Here is an 18,207-nt window from a genome sequence, read left to right as displayed (position 1 = left end):
CACACATTGTTCTGATTTTTTCCTATGAAACTTGGAAGTTCATCATGGTCTCATTTTTATGGGAAAAATATCTGAAAAAGAATGGATATATGGTTCCTTCTACTTCCACTCTTACAATCAGAGTGAACCAGGGCTCAGTCTCTGAACATTTTATCCACCCTACCTACCCCTGTTGGTATTACCCAGGCTAATGGCTTCAGATTCTTTCTATACTTTAATAATTCCTGAAAGTATTTGTTCTTTTCACACCTCTACTCAAACTTCAGATTCCTATTTCCAACTACCAACTCAATATCTCCACTTCAATATTTAACAGGCATCTCAAATAGAATATTTAAACCAATCCTTCTCTCCTCTCCTGTTCCTCCCACAGTATTCTGTATTTCAGTTATCAGTAAATCCATCCTCCTAGTTGCTTGTGCAAAAAGTACTGATATATCACCTCTGATTCCTTTCTTGTCTTATACCTTACACCCAATATGAAGCACATTTTCTCAGCCCTACCTTCAAAATAAATCCAGAGTCTCACCACATCTCAACATTTCCATTAGACTCTCACTGAGCAAGTCACTGCATTCTCTTGCCTGAAACATTTCAACCTACTAATTGGCCTTCGTACTCCAATCTTCACTCCCCTAGCAATTATTCACAATGCAATAGCTTAAGGACCCTGGTAAAATCTAAGAAGAATCATGTTGCTCATCTGCTAAAGTTATCCAATAGTTTCCATCTCACAGTAGAAGCCAGTCATTATAATGTTTGGCATGATCCCACATGATTTTGCTCCAAAATTTTTTCTCTGACTTTATCTCCCATAATTCTGTCTCTGAAACCTTCTTTCCCAGGCACAGTGTTCTCATACTATCTTTTAAGTATGACAAGCATACCCAATGAGTTGTTGAAACCTGGTCTTCTCTTAGCCTAGAATGCTCACTTCCTTCAGGTCTTTGCTGAAATATCACTTTCACAGTGAAGCTTCCTCTGACTACCCTATTTAAAATTGTACTTTAGCCACTACTCCTGCCCAAGCACCATTATCTACTTTTCCCTATTTATTTTCCTCAGTAGTGTTTATCATCATCTGGCATAGTATTATATCACTTGTCTATTCTGGTTTTTGTCTGCATGACTCAATTAGAATTAAATTATATTATGGCATTATTTCTAGTTTTGATTATTATTATATCAACACCAGTTAGATTACTGCCTAGCACATGGCCCTTAATATATACTTGTTAAATGAGAAAGAAAATAAAGTGAATAAAGGAAAAACAAAATACTTATGTTTTTGTACTATTTGTTTTTAGTATACCTGTTAGTTACTAATGATTATCTTTTCATCTTCATTAAACACTCTGCTTAAAATTTTGTCTATAAATATGCTAACTTTTAAATCAGTAATACCTATATTAAATATTGTTCCTTTCATAAAAGTAGAGATGCTTGTTCTAATTTCTCTTCCAGTCTGCCTAATTTCTCAAGGACGATTGATGTCATGAGGTCTTCTTTAGGAAATTTTAATATTCTATGGTAAGATTCTTGTAAATGTGAAGATTCAAACTTATCTGAAATGGCAAGGAAATAATTTTCTCTGTATGTTCCAAAACTCTTATCCATGTTGGTTCTATAATTTCCACTTTGAAGAACTTTCTCCTTAATAGGGAAAACAAAACAAAATCAGATTTAAGTAACACTACTTTACTATTATTGTTGTTGTTGTTATTAGATCATCTGCCTAGCAGTATGCAGAAGCAAAAAAAAACCTTTTGATTTTCCCAATAAATGGGATATTTAAAAGGCATTAACTTAATCTCTGTTTCATTTTTGATCCATAGCTATTGTCTTACTGTTTATGTATGTATGGTACTTGAACAATTACTCTGAATGTTTTCCTCATTCCGTTTATATTGGACTGTTTAAAGGACTACATTTTTCTGCCTCATTGAAATCTTTTGTAATGGTAGCTTTACTCATGTGATGCTATAACTTTTATAATTTCCTACCCTGGAGTACAAGTTATCTTTTATTTAAATGGTGAAGTCTGCTTTCCCTTAGTCCAAGACAGTAAGTATATCCAGTGAACATTTTCATTGCTGATAATACAAGATAGTCATTTCCATGCCGTCAATTCATATCAATCTATCCTTGTTAGTCAAAATTAAGTGCCCAGTAGAGGTTCTCTATTCTAACCTACTGAGAGGTTAAATTGTCACCAAGAGAATTATAAATATTAACCAGGTGCTGTCTTTTTCATAATAAGACTTCTAGTGAATTCTCATAATTACTCTCTCTTGGCGCTACATCAGCTTTGTAATCCGTTTTAGGAAACAGTCATCCACGTTACTTTTCCTTTTATGTGCTGGGCCATTTGTCATCTTTTTTTTTTAAGAAATATTCCATTTATTTCATTTTTTTTGGATCCACTCAATGTTTATCAATGTTCTTTTATAATCACTTTTATGGAGTTCTACACAAGTATAGAATTTCTTGCTATTTGATGCCTTGTTTCCATTTTTCTATTCCTTTTAGATAAGCTAGGCTCTTTCACTGCCATACTCCAGTCAAAATTTCCATCCCACAAGTTTCTGGTGATATCTAGGAAACTACGTTGTTTATGTTAAAGTTTTTAATTCACTTTATTCTCTCTCTCTCTCTTCTCTCTTCATCTCTCCCTCACCAGCATCAAAGATGTCCTTTCCTACTGTTTTCAAGTGTTAAGAACTTAACCTTTTAACTTCATTTTCCTCATCTGTACAGAGGAATGATAATACTGATCTCAAAATACCAATACATTTGTGAAGAGTAAATGAGATAATGAGGCCTTAGTGCTCAACCTATCTTGGTGTACAGTAGGCCTTCAGTAAGTACAGCTCTCATTCCTGTGAAGCCAAGGCTGTATAAGCCATCCTTCTCATCTTCTAGTGGTAGAGGAGTTTGCATCATCATACACACAGTAGTGATGACTGATTACCTCTATTTTTGTTTAATTTGACTTTCTCTGAAACCCATGCTTATGGGGAATGTTCAGCCACACAAGTTTTCTTTCTTTTAAGAATATAAAATAATAAACTTAACTGGAGGGCCACTGAGAAATACATATATAAGAAATGCAAATTCTGTGGGTCAGAAAACATGTTGGATGAATGTTTAAAATCATTTGCAAAATTATAGGAATGGTGATTTTATTCATCATCATTCATGGTATTTTATAAATATCTAGTAAAATTGAACAAAATACACTGAATACTTTTAAGATTTTTCTCAATAAATATCATGTAAAATTTTTGACATTTCCAAAGCTTTACCTCTCCAGTTATACATATGTTGGCTGAACATAGATTTCTGAGTAGGAGAATAAAGAAAACTTAACATTTTAGCCCCAATAATATTTGAAAGTTAGACCAATATATACAAAATATTACTCTGAGTATACTTTATTTTTTTATTTTGCATTATCAAATACTAATGATAGTTTATATGTTTTCTTATACAAAAATTAAACATTATTAATTTTAGATGTTGGTGATTCTTACAATTACAAAACGCTCTTGACATAGAAGTGTGTGAAATGAAGTTAATTCAATCTTCCACAGAAACTCAGCCATACAATCTGCATAAGACTGTTTTGCATTGAAGAGTAGTTTTCAATTTGAATTAGTCAGAAAATTTCTTGCCATCTCTTATTTCCTATGAAAATATAGTTTATATTGGTTGAAACATTGTATTGATTGAAAGGTTAGTCGACAGTGAACCATACGAACAATTTTTAACACATAATTTTCTTTCACTGACCTTTTATTATTACCTGATAAATAAAACCAAATATGCATTCATTCATTCACTTGTTCACTCGTTCAACGAACACCTAGAAGATAGAGTATTATGTTTCATTTAATTTTCTTTGTAATATTAATGATCTGCCTAACTTTTTTCTATTTTTTATAACATTATGTGAGAACTCATTCAAAAATATCTTTAACACGTTTCCCTCTACCTTGCCATCAAACTACTTTAAATGTGTCCAATTATTTTTGCAAATTAAAAGAAATCCTTAAAATGCTTGTATTTCAACATTGGCAATTCAGTTCATATTTCTATATTGGTCACATTTTGCATTGGTACCACTATTTTAAATCTTATAATAATCAGACCACTTTAAATACATAATTTTGTAGGTAGTGACAATTTGTTTTATTTATCCAGAAGAGGGGCTTTAACACCTGTTAGTTCAAGTGAGCTGACACATTTAAGGCCTCTTTCACTCCATTTAATGGTTGCATCTGACTGGAGCAAGAATGATGGCAAAGATCTTGACCTTGAAACAGTGGTTGAATTAAAGGATTCAAGTGGATGATAGAAGTTGTGGCCGGGTTGAAGTGAGGGCCAAACAATGTGGGGATAAATGCTGCAGGGGGCAGGGGCTGAAGTGTTATGTGAGATGGGTGGCAGGGAGCAGCAGTGACCAAGTGCAGGGGATGACCCGCTAAGAAAGTGGGGTGTGCAGGGATGATGGTTGGAGTCAGAGTTGAAAATGCGAATGGATTAAAATGTGGCTGGGAAAGAGGATGCAGATGAGCTATAGGGAGGTGACTGCTGTGGGCATTTATGGAAGCAGAAACAAAATGCTGCAGGAACGTGTGGTGGATGGTGGTGAGAGAAGCCTGCTGGTGACCTGGAACTGTCTGTATAGCAGAGGCTGGAGAGAAGGCAGTGGGCCCTGCAGCAGGCACAACTCGAAGATGCTTTGACAGGAGCTGTTTCTGCATATGCTGCTGGGCTTGTAGCTGTAGGAGCTTATATTTGTCTATTTCATCAGGTGAAAATGTTATGGGCTGTTGAATTAATGGGGGAGAGAGAGATTTATGACACACTTCTAAGTCATCTGCTACTTTGTCATGCTTCTGCATAGTTCTGTCATAGTAAGAGTTTATATTCCCCTCTACCTGATTCATATGCATGCTTACATCCTGTAAGTCTAGATTTATTTGGTCCTCTTTGGTCTCTGTTGAATCAGTAACACCAGTATATCTATTAGATGAGAAAGCACCAGGGAAATCTTTTGGTACTGGGTCACAGCTTTGAATAAAAGGTTGGACTTCACTAATTAATGACTCTGATTGTTCTTTTGTTGTTGGATACTTTTTCATGTTTGGTAACTGAGACTCTGCTACTACGTGAATTATACCTTTAGAAAGATGATCATCACAATCAGTGTCTACTAAAACAGTAAAATCATTTGTCTGGGAATTTTTGACTTTGTCTTTGTCAATAGTTCTTTGCATTGCACTACCTTTATCCTTTCTTCTTCTACTTGTGTTCTGTAGTTTTTCAGACAAAGGCAATGCATGTCTGTTACAGCCTGGTGGTGTAAATTGCACTGTGCATGGGATTTGTGAAGGAGCCTCCGATTCATTTTTACAGCTGTTTGAAGAGACCTCAAAATGAGTTGATTGTTCCTGACATTTCTTGGCTTGTACTCTTTCTAAAAGACCTTTGGCTGTCAGGGGAGTCCTCTCTCCTTCTACAGTGTTCAACTCTGTGGTTTCTGAAGGGCTGCTTGAACAGTTCTTTAGAAGACAGCTGATATTCCCAGAGTTACATTGCATGGGTTTTACTTTTTCCAGATCACAAATATGAGGGCTATCCAAAGACTGTTGACTTCTTTCACTTTTATTTAAGTAATACATTTTGTCTCTTGAGTAAGAGCCCAATCTGCTGTGCTGAGGTCCCTGGCAATTAGGTGGATTTTCACTGTTTCCAGCACAAGAAAACCGTGAGCTAGAATCACAACGGGTGATTCTCTTGGATTTTGACCCTGAAAATTGTTTTTTGCCCAGTTTATATTTTTCTCTGCAGTGACCATAACCATGTTTTGAATATTTTTCATTTTTAACTGATTCCCACAACTTGCAGCCCCTGTCACTCTGGGTTTCAGACTGTGGGCAGTCACTCTTTGCTAGCTCATCAGATAAGAAGAGACAGCTGTGCTTTCGGCGTTTCCGTTTGTGCCTTTCGACTGAGTTGTGTTCTCTTTTACAAAAGTAGAGCAAGTTACCTCTACCATGACTACTGGACCTATGCTTTGAACAAGTACTTCTCAAGCTGGATGTACTGCCAGGGGATGTGTCTGAAGGGCTAGAACATGTACTCAGAGACACCTTTGGAGAACTTCTCTTGTAACTTGCTTTTCCACATCCAGAAACCCTGCTGGTCATACTGATGTGGTTACTATTCAAAATTACACTGAAGTCCTTCCCATGGTCACTGTGGCCCCCTACTGTGTAAGGACTAGAATTCCAAGTGAATTTATTCCCATCTTCAAAATCCAAATGAGGATCACAGGAAATCAGTTTATGTTTTTTAGTCCTGGAGATATAAGGAGAAAAAGATAGGCCTTCATTTGCATCATTTAGAATTGCCCTTTGACAGCTTTGCCAATGGGCCCTTGAAGGTTCCTTAAGTTCATTATCACTATTATTATTCTTTCTTACACAATTCTTTAGAGACATATCAAGGTAAGCAGGCACTTCAGGATTTTTCATTTCCAAATCACTTGCACTAAAATTATGTTCACTCGCACTGGGCTCAGAATTGTTGTAGCCCAAATTATATTTTCTCTGGAAATTCTCCCAATCTGGATTAGCTAACATCATCTTTGGTTTCAGAGACGGATTATCTTCTTGGATCAGTTTTTGTTGGCCTTTAATTAAACCTGAGACTTGGTTTTCCATTGTAGTCTTCATTTCTGAGGGCTCTTTCAGCAATTCTGTTTTTAAGTCCTCTGGATAATGGCCATCCTTTGTGTTTCGAGAAAGCTTAAAATCAAAATATAATGGGTTGCAGCCATAAGAGATACAGGGCTCTGTTTTTGTAAAGAGAAGCAGTTCTGTAGGCCATTGGAGAGTGGTATGGCCATCCTTGCTTTGTACGTGGAGATAAGGCAGTGGTTTGGACTTCAGATCACGGGGATATGCCTCTCTCACAAGACTCTGTACATTTCTGCTAACTCTTTCTATTTTATCTAATGATTTTTCTTTTTTCTCCTTTCTGGAGTTGGGATTCAGATGAACTGTACTGCTTTGTTCACTTGGCTCTATTGATGGAAGCTCATCCAAACATTCAAATATCCTGGCATCACTGTGCTTGTAAATGTTTGGTGGGCTGCAGGAAACATTTGCTTGGCATGAGTGATTATTGAGGTTTTCTGAAGTGTTCCTCACTGTATTTCTAGTTTCCTTTGCTCTGCTGGAAGGAGTAAAATCCACATCTGAAAGATGAATGTTAGATTTACTGAATGAAGCATGAATGCCAATCGAATCTTCTAGTGTTTCATCAACAGAGTCATTTTTGTCTTGCAAAATTTCAGAACTTACGGAGAAGGTATTGTGTAAAATACTTTCCAGATGGCTTGATAAGATGTTTCTATCTTTTTCCTTAGTGAGGTGTGTATCTTCATTTGCAAACCTGCAGCGCATGCATTTCTCTGTGGTTTGTTTTGTTTTATAGACGGGTGACTTGTTACAGTCGTGGGTTTCTTCTGTGTTCTCGCTGAAAACTGATGCTGAAGATTCTAATTTTAGATGCACTTTTTTGGAAAAAGAAAATGACACTCCTGTCCTGTGATTTGCATTGCTAAGATTTGAGGGTGTTTGTGGTACCTGATTTCCAAACAAACATCTGTCCGTTTGTAACTGGTGTTGATTTGGTGTGGTGGACTGCTGTTTATCAGAAATGCTTCTGGAGAGATTCTTTCCTTTAAGGAGAAGAGCACTCTTCATGCACGATACCTTTCTGCCACTCTTAACTGGGAAAATTCCTTGCTGGAGTTGCTTTTCTATAGCTACCCTGGGGGCTTTGTATGCTGGTCCATTTCCAGAAACACTGTAAATAGAATAAATATTTAAATGATTAAGACATCAGATTTGAAATCTTACCTATATGTGAACATTTTATAGTGTTTGATGATGGGTTCTGATACTATTTATTAACTATGTCTATTGTAATGTAACAATTTCACTATGCTTATATAACTCAGTATATCTATGTTTTATAGTGGCTATTTCTAAAATGCATCTCAAGTGGATTCTTTTGAAATTAGCAAAAAAGAATAGCAGGTGAATATCTTATGCTAGTGCTGCAAAAGAAAATAAAGTATCGCATTTACATCACATTATGTCCTCCAGAACCTACTAATTCTTTGGAATACAGATTTAACATTATTTTGCAAAGAGTTCTCCAATCAGTGCCTTCACCTAAATAGGAAATAAAATGGAATTAAAAGTCACTTCCAAAGCATAAACTTATCTCTTTTATTTGCTTTTTTGTTTAAAGTTCTAGCATTCTATAATTTTTGTTTCCTCAGTCTTAAAATTCTTTCATGTTTGTTTCCTTTTGAAACAGGATGCTTAGTTCTTTATTTATGATTTGTCATTAATTTGATCAATTATAAGAAAGTAATACACATTTACATGCCATCTCAATATCTTCAATTAGTCTGAAATCCTTTTTTTAGCTTCTTACTCACCAAAATATTTTTCTTCTATCTTTTTTTTGCATACATGTTTTATCTTTTAACAGATCTTTAAAGATTATTCATTCTATTGAGCTTAACTAGTAATTCAGTCAGAAAACTGGAAAGAGTCATACATACAAGAGATGAAACTCTTCAGATTAAAATTGCCTCTAATGTTCTATCTATGAAACCCCTATGACAAAACAAATCTTATTGGAGGGAAAGCAATACAAATCACATCATTTTGAGTTGGCTTTCTTTTCCTTTTTCTTGCTTTGAGCTGGTTTGCTTTGAGCTGCTTTGCGTGTTTGCTTTGAGTTGGCTTTCTTTTCCTTATTTTCATATTCTTGGATGTGTTTTGTCGGCCTTTTTCTATTTTCAAATTTTACTTCATTTTTATGCAGTCATTTATTGCTTGAGTAAACAGTACTAAAACAACTGATATCTTTTCCATATGTAGCTTAAATTCTAATGGGGAGGAGTCCTTTCCTAGCCCTCCATCTGAGAGATTCTTATTGCCTTTACTTAACTATTCAGCCAACTGTCATAGAACTCTGGTGTCATATTCCTTTTGTCCACCAAATTTCATGTACATTGCTTCACTGTCTTTATATGTTTACTATTACAGAGACATATTTAATTAGTCTCCTTTCATTCGTATTGAAACAGATCTGCTCATGTATTTATATGGTTTTGTAAATTTTCCTTTTTATTTATATATAATGTATTTTGTTATATTTATTACATACAACAAATTTTGTATATATATATATATATACACACACATAAGTGTTATATTTATATAACACTACCAGGTCATATTTACAAATTGATCTCTTTTGGTTAATTTTTGCCAGTATTTCTGGGCACTTTCAATTCAACTTTCTTCAGCTCAGATACATTTTCTTCTCTGACGTCTCTGATTATTTCTTCTTCCCTGTCCTAGTTTCTTATCCTAGAATTTATAAGTTAAATTTATTTGCTCTCATGAATATATCTTTCAGTCTTACTACTTATATTCGTACTCTAGTATTTTTAGTCTTTTGTTCTGGTTCAGAAAAAAAATTTGTTTTTAATTTCCGTTTTATGGATTCAATATTTTATAGTGACCAATATGTTGTTTACTATACCCATACAAATTTTAATTTACAAACAATAATTTTAGTCACCAGTCCTTCATAATTTCAGATTGTCCTCTCTCCATGAACTAATAACGTCTGTAGCTTTAGAGCTGTAGTGCGCCTTTGAATCTTGTGGAAAACTAATTTCAGAAAAAATTTTAAAGCGTCTGCTCCTTACAGTAACTATTTCATAATGAAAGCTTTTCTCTTATTCATCACATTAATCTTCTTTTTTGAATCATGTTTTACATTCTTTAGAGAGGGTGTTTAGGCATATTTAATATGAGAAATGGAAATACTCTAAGATGGTATACAAATTACTGGATATTTCTTTCAAACATAAAGAGAAATAGGAAGCATAGAGGTTTACTATAGTTATTGGTCTTTTAAAAATGTGTCTGTAGCCTGTGGATAGAAGGATGAGGTTTAGAAATATCTGCAGCACTGAATTTTGCCTCAGTGCCAAAAAGATTCTTTTCCATATTTTCCATTACTTTGGAGTAAGTAGGAGTAATACATCTGCATTAAGTTACCTTCTCTAGCAACTTCAATCTGATATTATCTGTGCTACACTTAGCAAAAATTATTTCAAAAGTCTGGTGTATGTATATCATCACTCTACCGCTTCTGATTCCATTATGATGCAGATATTTGACTATTTTTATATTCCATTTTTTCCTTAATAATATAATATTTTTGCTTATTATTCTGGCAGGGTTTTGTGAATTTTCTTGCTTTGATTTATGTTAGTCTAAACATTCTTTCCTGTATTGCTGTTTCCTTTTACCATTTATCTTTCTAATATGTGTAAGCTTCTTCCTTTTATATTCTTTCAAATATTTTTAAACCTCTTTGCTCTTATTGTTTTTGTATTACATTTTGCTCTCCTTTTCCTTATTCTTGTTCTCACTTTACAGTTCAATATACACTTATGATTATATTTTGTCACAAGTTTAACATTTTATCCTCATTATTAATATTTTATACCTCTTATTTTTATGCTTTAAACTTTTATCTCATTGCTTTGAAAACTTTAATCTCCCCTATCTTAATTTTTTTTTTATTTTTGGCCACACTGCAAGGCATGGGGGATCTTAGCTCCCTGACCAGGAATCAAACCCAAGCCCCCTGCATCGGAAGTGAAAAGTCTTAACCACTGGACCGCCAGGGAAGGCCCTACCCCTATTTTAAATATAATTTACTTTTATTATTTTTTAAAATCCTAGTTTTCTATCTTTGTGGTATTTAAAATTCTATTATTTTAATTCAAGTTTATGCCTTATGACATAGTTAAAGGTTTAATCTTTATAGTCATACCCTCATTTATGATTTCACTGTCTCCTCTAGAACATTTAATTTATTTCTGTATTTTTTACATAATTATTTTTATTTATAATTTTAAAATGACATTAGTTAGCCCTTTAGTTCTTATTAATGGATTGTCCACTCTGATAGTTCCCCCCAACTTCTAGTTCTTGGTAACTCAGCATATGCACAATTTAATTCTCTCCTGTTCAAGAAGTACATTTTCCAAACAGGAAACAAAGCACATCAAAATAACATGATTTCTTTAAGTGATATAATTTCCTAATGTCCCACATTACCCAGCTCTTATGTAAAGACCTTTATATTCTCAGAATCAATGGTTCTACAGTTTTTAAAATTTGAAAAAATGTCCATATCAAGATGCACTATACTTAGACTTACACATAGTAGAAGTTTGCAAACAGAGTGAATCTCTCCCTTCCCCCAATAAAAGAACTAGTTTTGCTGAGGAACCATGTTGGGTTGATCTACCCAAGAGCTGACCAAGGTTGACTGCCCTTTTCAAGATCCATTAACAGTTTTCTGCCGTCATTTTTTTCATCAGTCTGATTCAAATATTCTTACTACCAGTAAATTCACCTCTCTTCTCCACAGGGCCATGGAAGAACCTTCTTGTTATCTGTAGCATCTTACTCAGAAGCCCTCTTTATGAGAATAAAGGACAAAGGTTTTCCAGGGAAGAAGTAACCCAGGTGATTTTTTTTTCCACTTGTCAATTCAGCTGCCAAAATGAAAATATTTAATAATGCTATTAAGTGACTTCCCTTAGGCCATGAGGCTACATAATCAGAGAGAACAATTGCCTGGAGATAGAAAAAGAATGAAGTAATTTGCCTAGTTCCAAGTTATGTATCTGGAAAGCTGAATACCCATCATTTCCCTAACAATATGATCAGATTGGGACTTAGAGAGCCTACCTACTCTATAGAGGATATGGCTAGGTTTGTGTCTGTTTAACTGATAAGATTTTAAAAGGGCAGCTCAACCCCAGTAGAGTATATCTGTTAATTTCTTTTACTTTGGAAGACACTTCATGGGTAGATCTACAGACTTAGAACTTCTAAATGAAAGCATCATCACCATCACTATCATCATCATTAAGGCTCCTCTGATCCTTTGTCTATTTCTTCCAAAAGAAAATACAGAATCAGTAAGGAGAAATGTCAAAGTGTGACAACTTGCATAGTAACAGATGAACCAAAATTACATTAAGGCTACTCAGATTTTTCGTTGTGTGGCCTTAAAGAACCTATCTAAAGTGTGTATCTCTATAGCAAGCCTTGTCTTATTTTTTCAGTTTTTTTTGTACCTCATAATTAATCACCCGGGAATTAAATATCTTCCCTCAATTTTCTCCTGCATGCCACCTAATAACCATTAGACTTTTCCTTCTAAGTCCTGTTTTGACAAGGGCTGTCTGATATCTTATTGACAATGTGTTTGAATAACATATTTTAAGATCTTCATTGTGTTGGCAAGTAAAAAGTTCAGTACCAGATATGTGTCCTGTTTCTATGATCATATGCTCCCTAAGAGCATGCATTTTTGTATTAACCTCACCTCTGGACACATGGTCTTCCAACCTTTATTTTTTCTTTATACCAAATTTCTCATTTATTTTTAATATGATTATATTTTCGTATATTTTTATAGGCAAATTAAATTACTCTAAGACAGTGGTGCAAATACATGAATATTTGAAGGCTGAATACTGTGTCTTTACTCATAATTGATCCTAAAAAATAAATATTTTCTTAAAAGTAAATATGAGGTCTAATATTTTATGCTAATATAATTGAGTTGTTCACTCCCAAGCTTATTGTATATCGTTTTTCTTTTTCTTTTTTTAATAAATTTATTTATTTACTTTTGGCTACTTTGGGCCTTTGTTGCTGCACGTGGGCTTTCTCTAGTTGCGGCAAGCAGGGACTACTCTTTGTTGTGGTGGGCAGGCTTCTCATTGCGGTGGCTTCTCTTGTTGCACAGCATGGGCTCTAGGCAAATGGGCTTCAGTAGTTGTGGCACGCAGGCTCAGTAGTTGTGGTTCACGGGCTCTAGAGCACAGGCTCAGTAGTTGTGGCACACGGGCTTAGTTATTCTGCAGCATGTGGGATCTCCCTGGACCAGGGCTCGAATCCGTGTCCCCTGCATTGGCAGGCAGATTCTTAACCACTGCACCACCAGGGAAGTCCTGTATATTGTTTTTCATTTAAACAATAGGAGTTTAAATTCTGGCACAGAGCTATAAGTGTTACAATTCACCAGAATGCTGTCAACTACATTAATTAGCTACATTAGTGTTCTACATTATGATTCATATGAACACAAATCACAATTTGCAAATGTAATTGAGTTCCAGGTAACAATCTCCTCACTTCAAAACGTTCAGCAGTTCTAAGCTCATGTAAAACTTCTATTTTTCAGCTACAAGAATGTATTAGTATAATGCTTGTTATAATTGTCAACTTAAACGGCACTGTGTGGTAAATTTAACTGCATTAATTACATCTTGTTTGTCATCCAGACAATGATAGTGCCATTTATTCTAGTTTCAGGTGTGTGCAGAAGAATGCACAGAAGATTTAGTTCCTCCCCAAAAAGATGCATTGCTATTTATGGTTTTCAAAATTAATATTACAAAACTCAAAATAATTAGAAAGAGATATATAGATCCATATTAATCACCTGGATAGAATAAATGCTAGTATATTAGAATCATTCTTGGATCATTTCATTAAAGAACACATTAACAATATTGGGAAAGAAAAAACCCAGATGTCAAAGTCATTAATTTATAGACTTTTAACTATTAGGAACATTTGCCTTCAGATATATCTGTTGATTAATTATAATTTGTTTACATTGCTATAGTGAACCAAGTAAATTTATCACTGAAATTTCCCCAGAAGTTGAAGAGAGTTTTGAACCATCTTAGGCACCTTTAATTCTTACCATTCAGACTGTTGCCTTAACTCAGCCAGCTGATGAAGTCGCTTAAGTGCTTTTTCTTGTTTCTTTTCATCTTTCCATGACTTGGAAGCTACATTTCTAGCAAATTCACGTTGCTTTAATTCTTTCAGTCTCTGTGGACAAAAGAAGACAAACAGAAAGGACACTATGAATAAGTAATATATCTTTTTCCATCCAAAAACTTCCTTTTTAAACTTTGTCCTGGGCACAAAGGTGAATTTTTGGATAGGGAGAGTAAAAGCAACTTCTCCATCAATTCTATTCTCTGCTCCAAGATAAATTTAGTTGTCAACTGGGTTATTTATCAAGGCTTGTCACAGTCACTGCAGAAATATGCTGCAATGTTGGACCCCAGTCCTGACAAGAACCACCCTGGGTATGTATTTGCAATCATCTCTGTGCCTGTGAAAACATAAATGGGGAAAATGTGCAATATATAAATGTGTATAAAGGGAGAGGAAGTTATGGGATGCACTTTCCTCCATGCACTGTCTCCAGCCCTCTCACTTATAAAACATATTTACTCTCATTCCTGAAAATTGGTGTGATTAAATACACTGGGTGAAATGAGCTTGTTTCAGTAAAGAACATCTGTTATTGTGAAAAGATTTAGTTCAAAGTTCTAAATGCAATTCTTAACTCATTTTTTTTCTGGTGGAGATATTTATCCAATTCAAATTTCTGTATTGTATCCAGAAGGAAAAAAATGGGTCAGGGATTTAAACTCAGGATAGAGACTTGGCCTTGCTTGATTTAAATTTAGTTACTACTTCTTTTAATTAATCTTTTCTGTAAAACAATTGGCTTACATGAAGATTGGATGTTACTCATTACCTGTTCAGATTTCTACTTCAGAATCTGTCACTAAGCTCACCTAATGATATTGAACAAATTGAGAAACAGCCACAATCAAATGAGCATCTTGAAGTTTGGGTCTTAATCCTGATTTAAGAGTATGTTTGAAGATTAGCCTTTCTTAACCCATATAAAGTGACTTTAAACGACCTGAAATCTGTGTCCGTTTAATCTGCTTTTATTTCCCAAATCAAGTATAAAAACATGTTTTCCAGGAATGACAAAAACTACATAGCTATCAAGTGAGATAATACCTTTGTAGTAGACTATCCCCTCCCCCACCCATAGAACAAGTGCCAAGACCTTTAACAATCATTAGATTCCTTCTTGAAAGGGAACATACTCAGGGGAGATGATAGCCAAATAACTGCTTCCAGACTAAGTATTTAAGGAAGGAGGCAGAGTATTCTTTCAAAGAGAGAATATTCTGAGCACAAAGAACAAGCGTTTCACAGAACTAGAAACAGCCACAGGGAGAAGAGTAGTATCAACCTGAACTCAGTTTTTGACAAAAGCTTCAGAGCCTTTTAAAAACCAGAAGTTTTCAAAAAATAAAATTATGGCCCATGTGTTGTCAGAAAAAAAAAAAAGGATCAACAATTCTCTAGAGCTGATAACAGCACAGGGTCTAAACCTTAAAGTATAGCCTTGGTCAGAAGACAGAAAGGCTTATAAAAATTTGCATTTCTACTACCCTTCTACTCACACTTCCTCAGCCCCCATGTGCACAATCATCTAGTTCTTGGGGTTAAGGCTTATCTTATGAGTAAAGACCTTTTGGAAATCATGCAACATAATTTAGGAGCCCACAGAGAATGTAGTTCAACTGCATCAAAGAAAGACCATGGTTACTTTGGTGAAGAGGAGAGGGATTTTTTTTTTTTTTTAACTCTCAGTTACTTTTGAACATAAAATACTCTACAATATATTTATTTAATATTTGATATTACTAGTATATAAAACCTGAACCACCTAGGAGAGGAAGCTGATTCATTTACTCACAATACCTGATACTTTAATCTCATTATTGGAATCCTGTTTGAAACTTCCAGGTATACCTGTTTCTTTCATTAGCCTTTCAGATTCCAATACTGTACTCCTATATCTGAGTCACAGAAATGATTGAGAATTTGGTCTCATTCATCCAACAGCAAATACTGTTAACTCCTACTAGGTACTAGGGATATAGAAATGTACAAATCAACTATTTTTCCCTCAAGGGAGACAGACAAATGAACAGATACTTTTATAAGATAGTATTGAGTTTCCTAACAGGAGTGGACACAAGATGCTTTGGAAGCACACAGGAAAAGTTAAGATAGATTGGGGGGTGGGATGGAGCATTGCTGTGTTGAGGAAGTCAGCAAAGTTAAAATACTTTTAAGGAACACAGAAAACTGGAAGAAGACCTCTAGCCACAGTCTTGGCTTGGCCCATGCTGAGTGCTCAAGACTATGCAGAGGAATCCCCCCAGAGATCTGCAGAGGGAGCCCTTCAAAATTTCACCATACTGATCAGCAGTGCATGTGTGTGAGGCAAATATTCCAGGCCAAGAAAAGAACCACCCGCAATAACTAAAGGAAACAATGCCTAGCATTCATATAGAACCAGGAAGAGTGCCTGCTCTTACCAACAAAATTAGAAAAGCTCTTGGGACATTGAGTAGAGAATTCAGGGAGTCTTGCTTCACTAGAGAAAAATTAGCCATAGATTGAACACTATTTTACATTTGCCTAACAAATGATTTTCATCATTTTATCAAGAAGTAAAAGTATAAATCTGATTCCAAGTAACATAACTGCATTTCAGAACCAAATCCAAGAATATTTTAAAAATACAAAAATTCACAAACAAGGGAAAATTAATGACATCCAACATACAATCAAAGATTTTTAGACATGCAAAGAAGTGCCAAAACACAGCCAAAAATGAGGAAGTCAACCAACTAAAACCAATACAGAACTGACACAGATGATAGAATTGGCAGAACACTGCATTAAGACAGTTATAACTGTATACCATATATTCAAAAAGTAGAAAAGACACAGTGGACAATTGCGTGATTGGAGTCTCTGAAGAAAGGGGAGGGAATATTTGCAAATATAATGGGTGAAAATATTCCAAATTTTCTGAAAACTCTAAATCCACAGATTCCCACCCCCGCCCCCAAAACCTCAAGCACAAGTAACATGAAGACAACTACACCAAGGCTCAACATAATCAAATTTTTCAAAACCAGGAAAAAAAATGAAAAATTTTAAAAGCATCCAGAGAGAAAAGATATATTTCTGTACAGAAGAATGAATACTAGGATGGCAGAAGAATTCTCATTGGAAAAAGGCAATTGAGAATACAATGGAGAAACAACTTGAAATTTCTGAAAGAAAATTGAAAACTATTCAAAATAAAATTTTATACCCAGTGAAAATATCCTTTTAAAAAAAAGGTGAAATAGAGATGATTTCAAACATTAAAAGCTGAAAGAATTTAACAGCAGCACACCCACATGATAAGAAATAAAGAATATCACTGAAGAAAAGGAAAATATTAACAGGTAGATATATGTGTCTACCAAAAAGAATGAACACCAGAAATAGTAAATATAATGATGAATAAGACATATTCTTTATTATTTGAACGTATCTGGACTGTTTAACAAAAAGACAATAGCTATGTTTTTTGGTGTTTATAAAAAATTTATAAATAAAATATTTGACAATGATAGCTTAAAGCCCAAGAGAGGAGAAATGATATATAATATTGATAGGCCTTATTCTATGCATGAAATAATATAATAACAATTGAAGGCAGACTGTGATAAGTTAAAGAAATATACTATATATCCTACAGCAACCATTTAAATAACAAAACAATGTGTTTCAGCCAATAGGACACCAAAGAAGATAAAAGAAAATAATTAAATTTACTCAATCCGAAAGAAAGCATAAAAAAGTAAAAAGGAAATTAAAATAGATGGGACAATTATAAAACAAATAGCAATACCACAAAATCTAAATATATCGCTAACCAAATTAAATGTAAATGGTCTAAACACTGGAATTAAGAGGTACAGAATGACAGTTTCAATTAAAAAAAAAAGCAAGATCAACTATACATTGACTATAAAAACAAACTTCAAAATAAAGACATGATGAGTTAAAAGAAAAAAATGTAAAGAGATATATCATGTCAACACTAGTCAAAAAAAGATGGAGGGGAGAACCCTCAAGATGGTGAAGTAGTAAGACATAGAGATCACCTTCCTCCCCACAAATACATCAAAAATATATCTACATGTGGAACAACTCCTACGAAACACCAACTGAACGCTGGCAGAAGACCTCAGACTTCCTAAAAGGCAAGAAACTCCCCACGTACCTAGGTAGAGTAAAAGAAAAAAGAAAAAACAGAGACAAAAGAATA

At 34.5% G+C, this 18,207-nt stretch overlaps 1 protein-coding gene across 1 annotated transcript in view; it reads right to left on the bottom strand.

The window, feature by feature from the left end:
* Positions 1 to 4,223: 4,223 nt before the first annotated feature.
* ZNF804B (zinc finger protein 804B) overlaps positions 4,224 to 18,207 on the bottom strand; it is a gene marked incomplete at both ends in the record, with an annotated part of 496,853 nt that continues 482,869 nt past the window's right edge. The window contains 2 exons of the mRNA XM_082662415.1: positions 4,224 to 7,881; positions 13,912 to 14,042. Coding sequence (XP_082518541.1) covers positions 4,224 to 7,881; positions 13,912 to 14,042 — 3,789 coding nt within the window. The remainder of the gene's footprint in view (positions 7,882 to 13,911; positions 14,043 to 18,207) is intronic.

Source organism: Grampus griseus (assembly GCF_964374135.1).
Source record: "Grampus griseus genome assembly, chromosome: 9".
NCBI classification, from domain to species: domain Eukaryota; kingdom Metazoa; phylum Chordata; class Mammalia; order Artiodactyla; family Delphinidae; genus Grampus; species Grampus griseus.
Note: the sequence above shows the minus strand (reverse complement) of the source record. Positions and strands in the feature narration are given on the sequence as shown.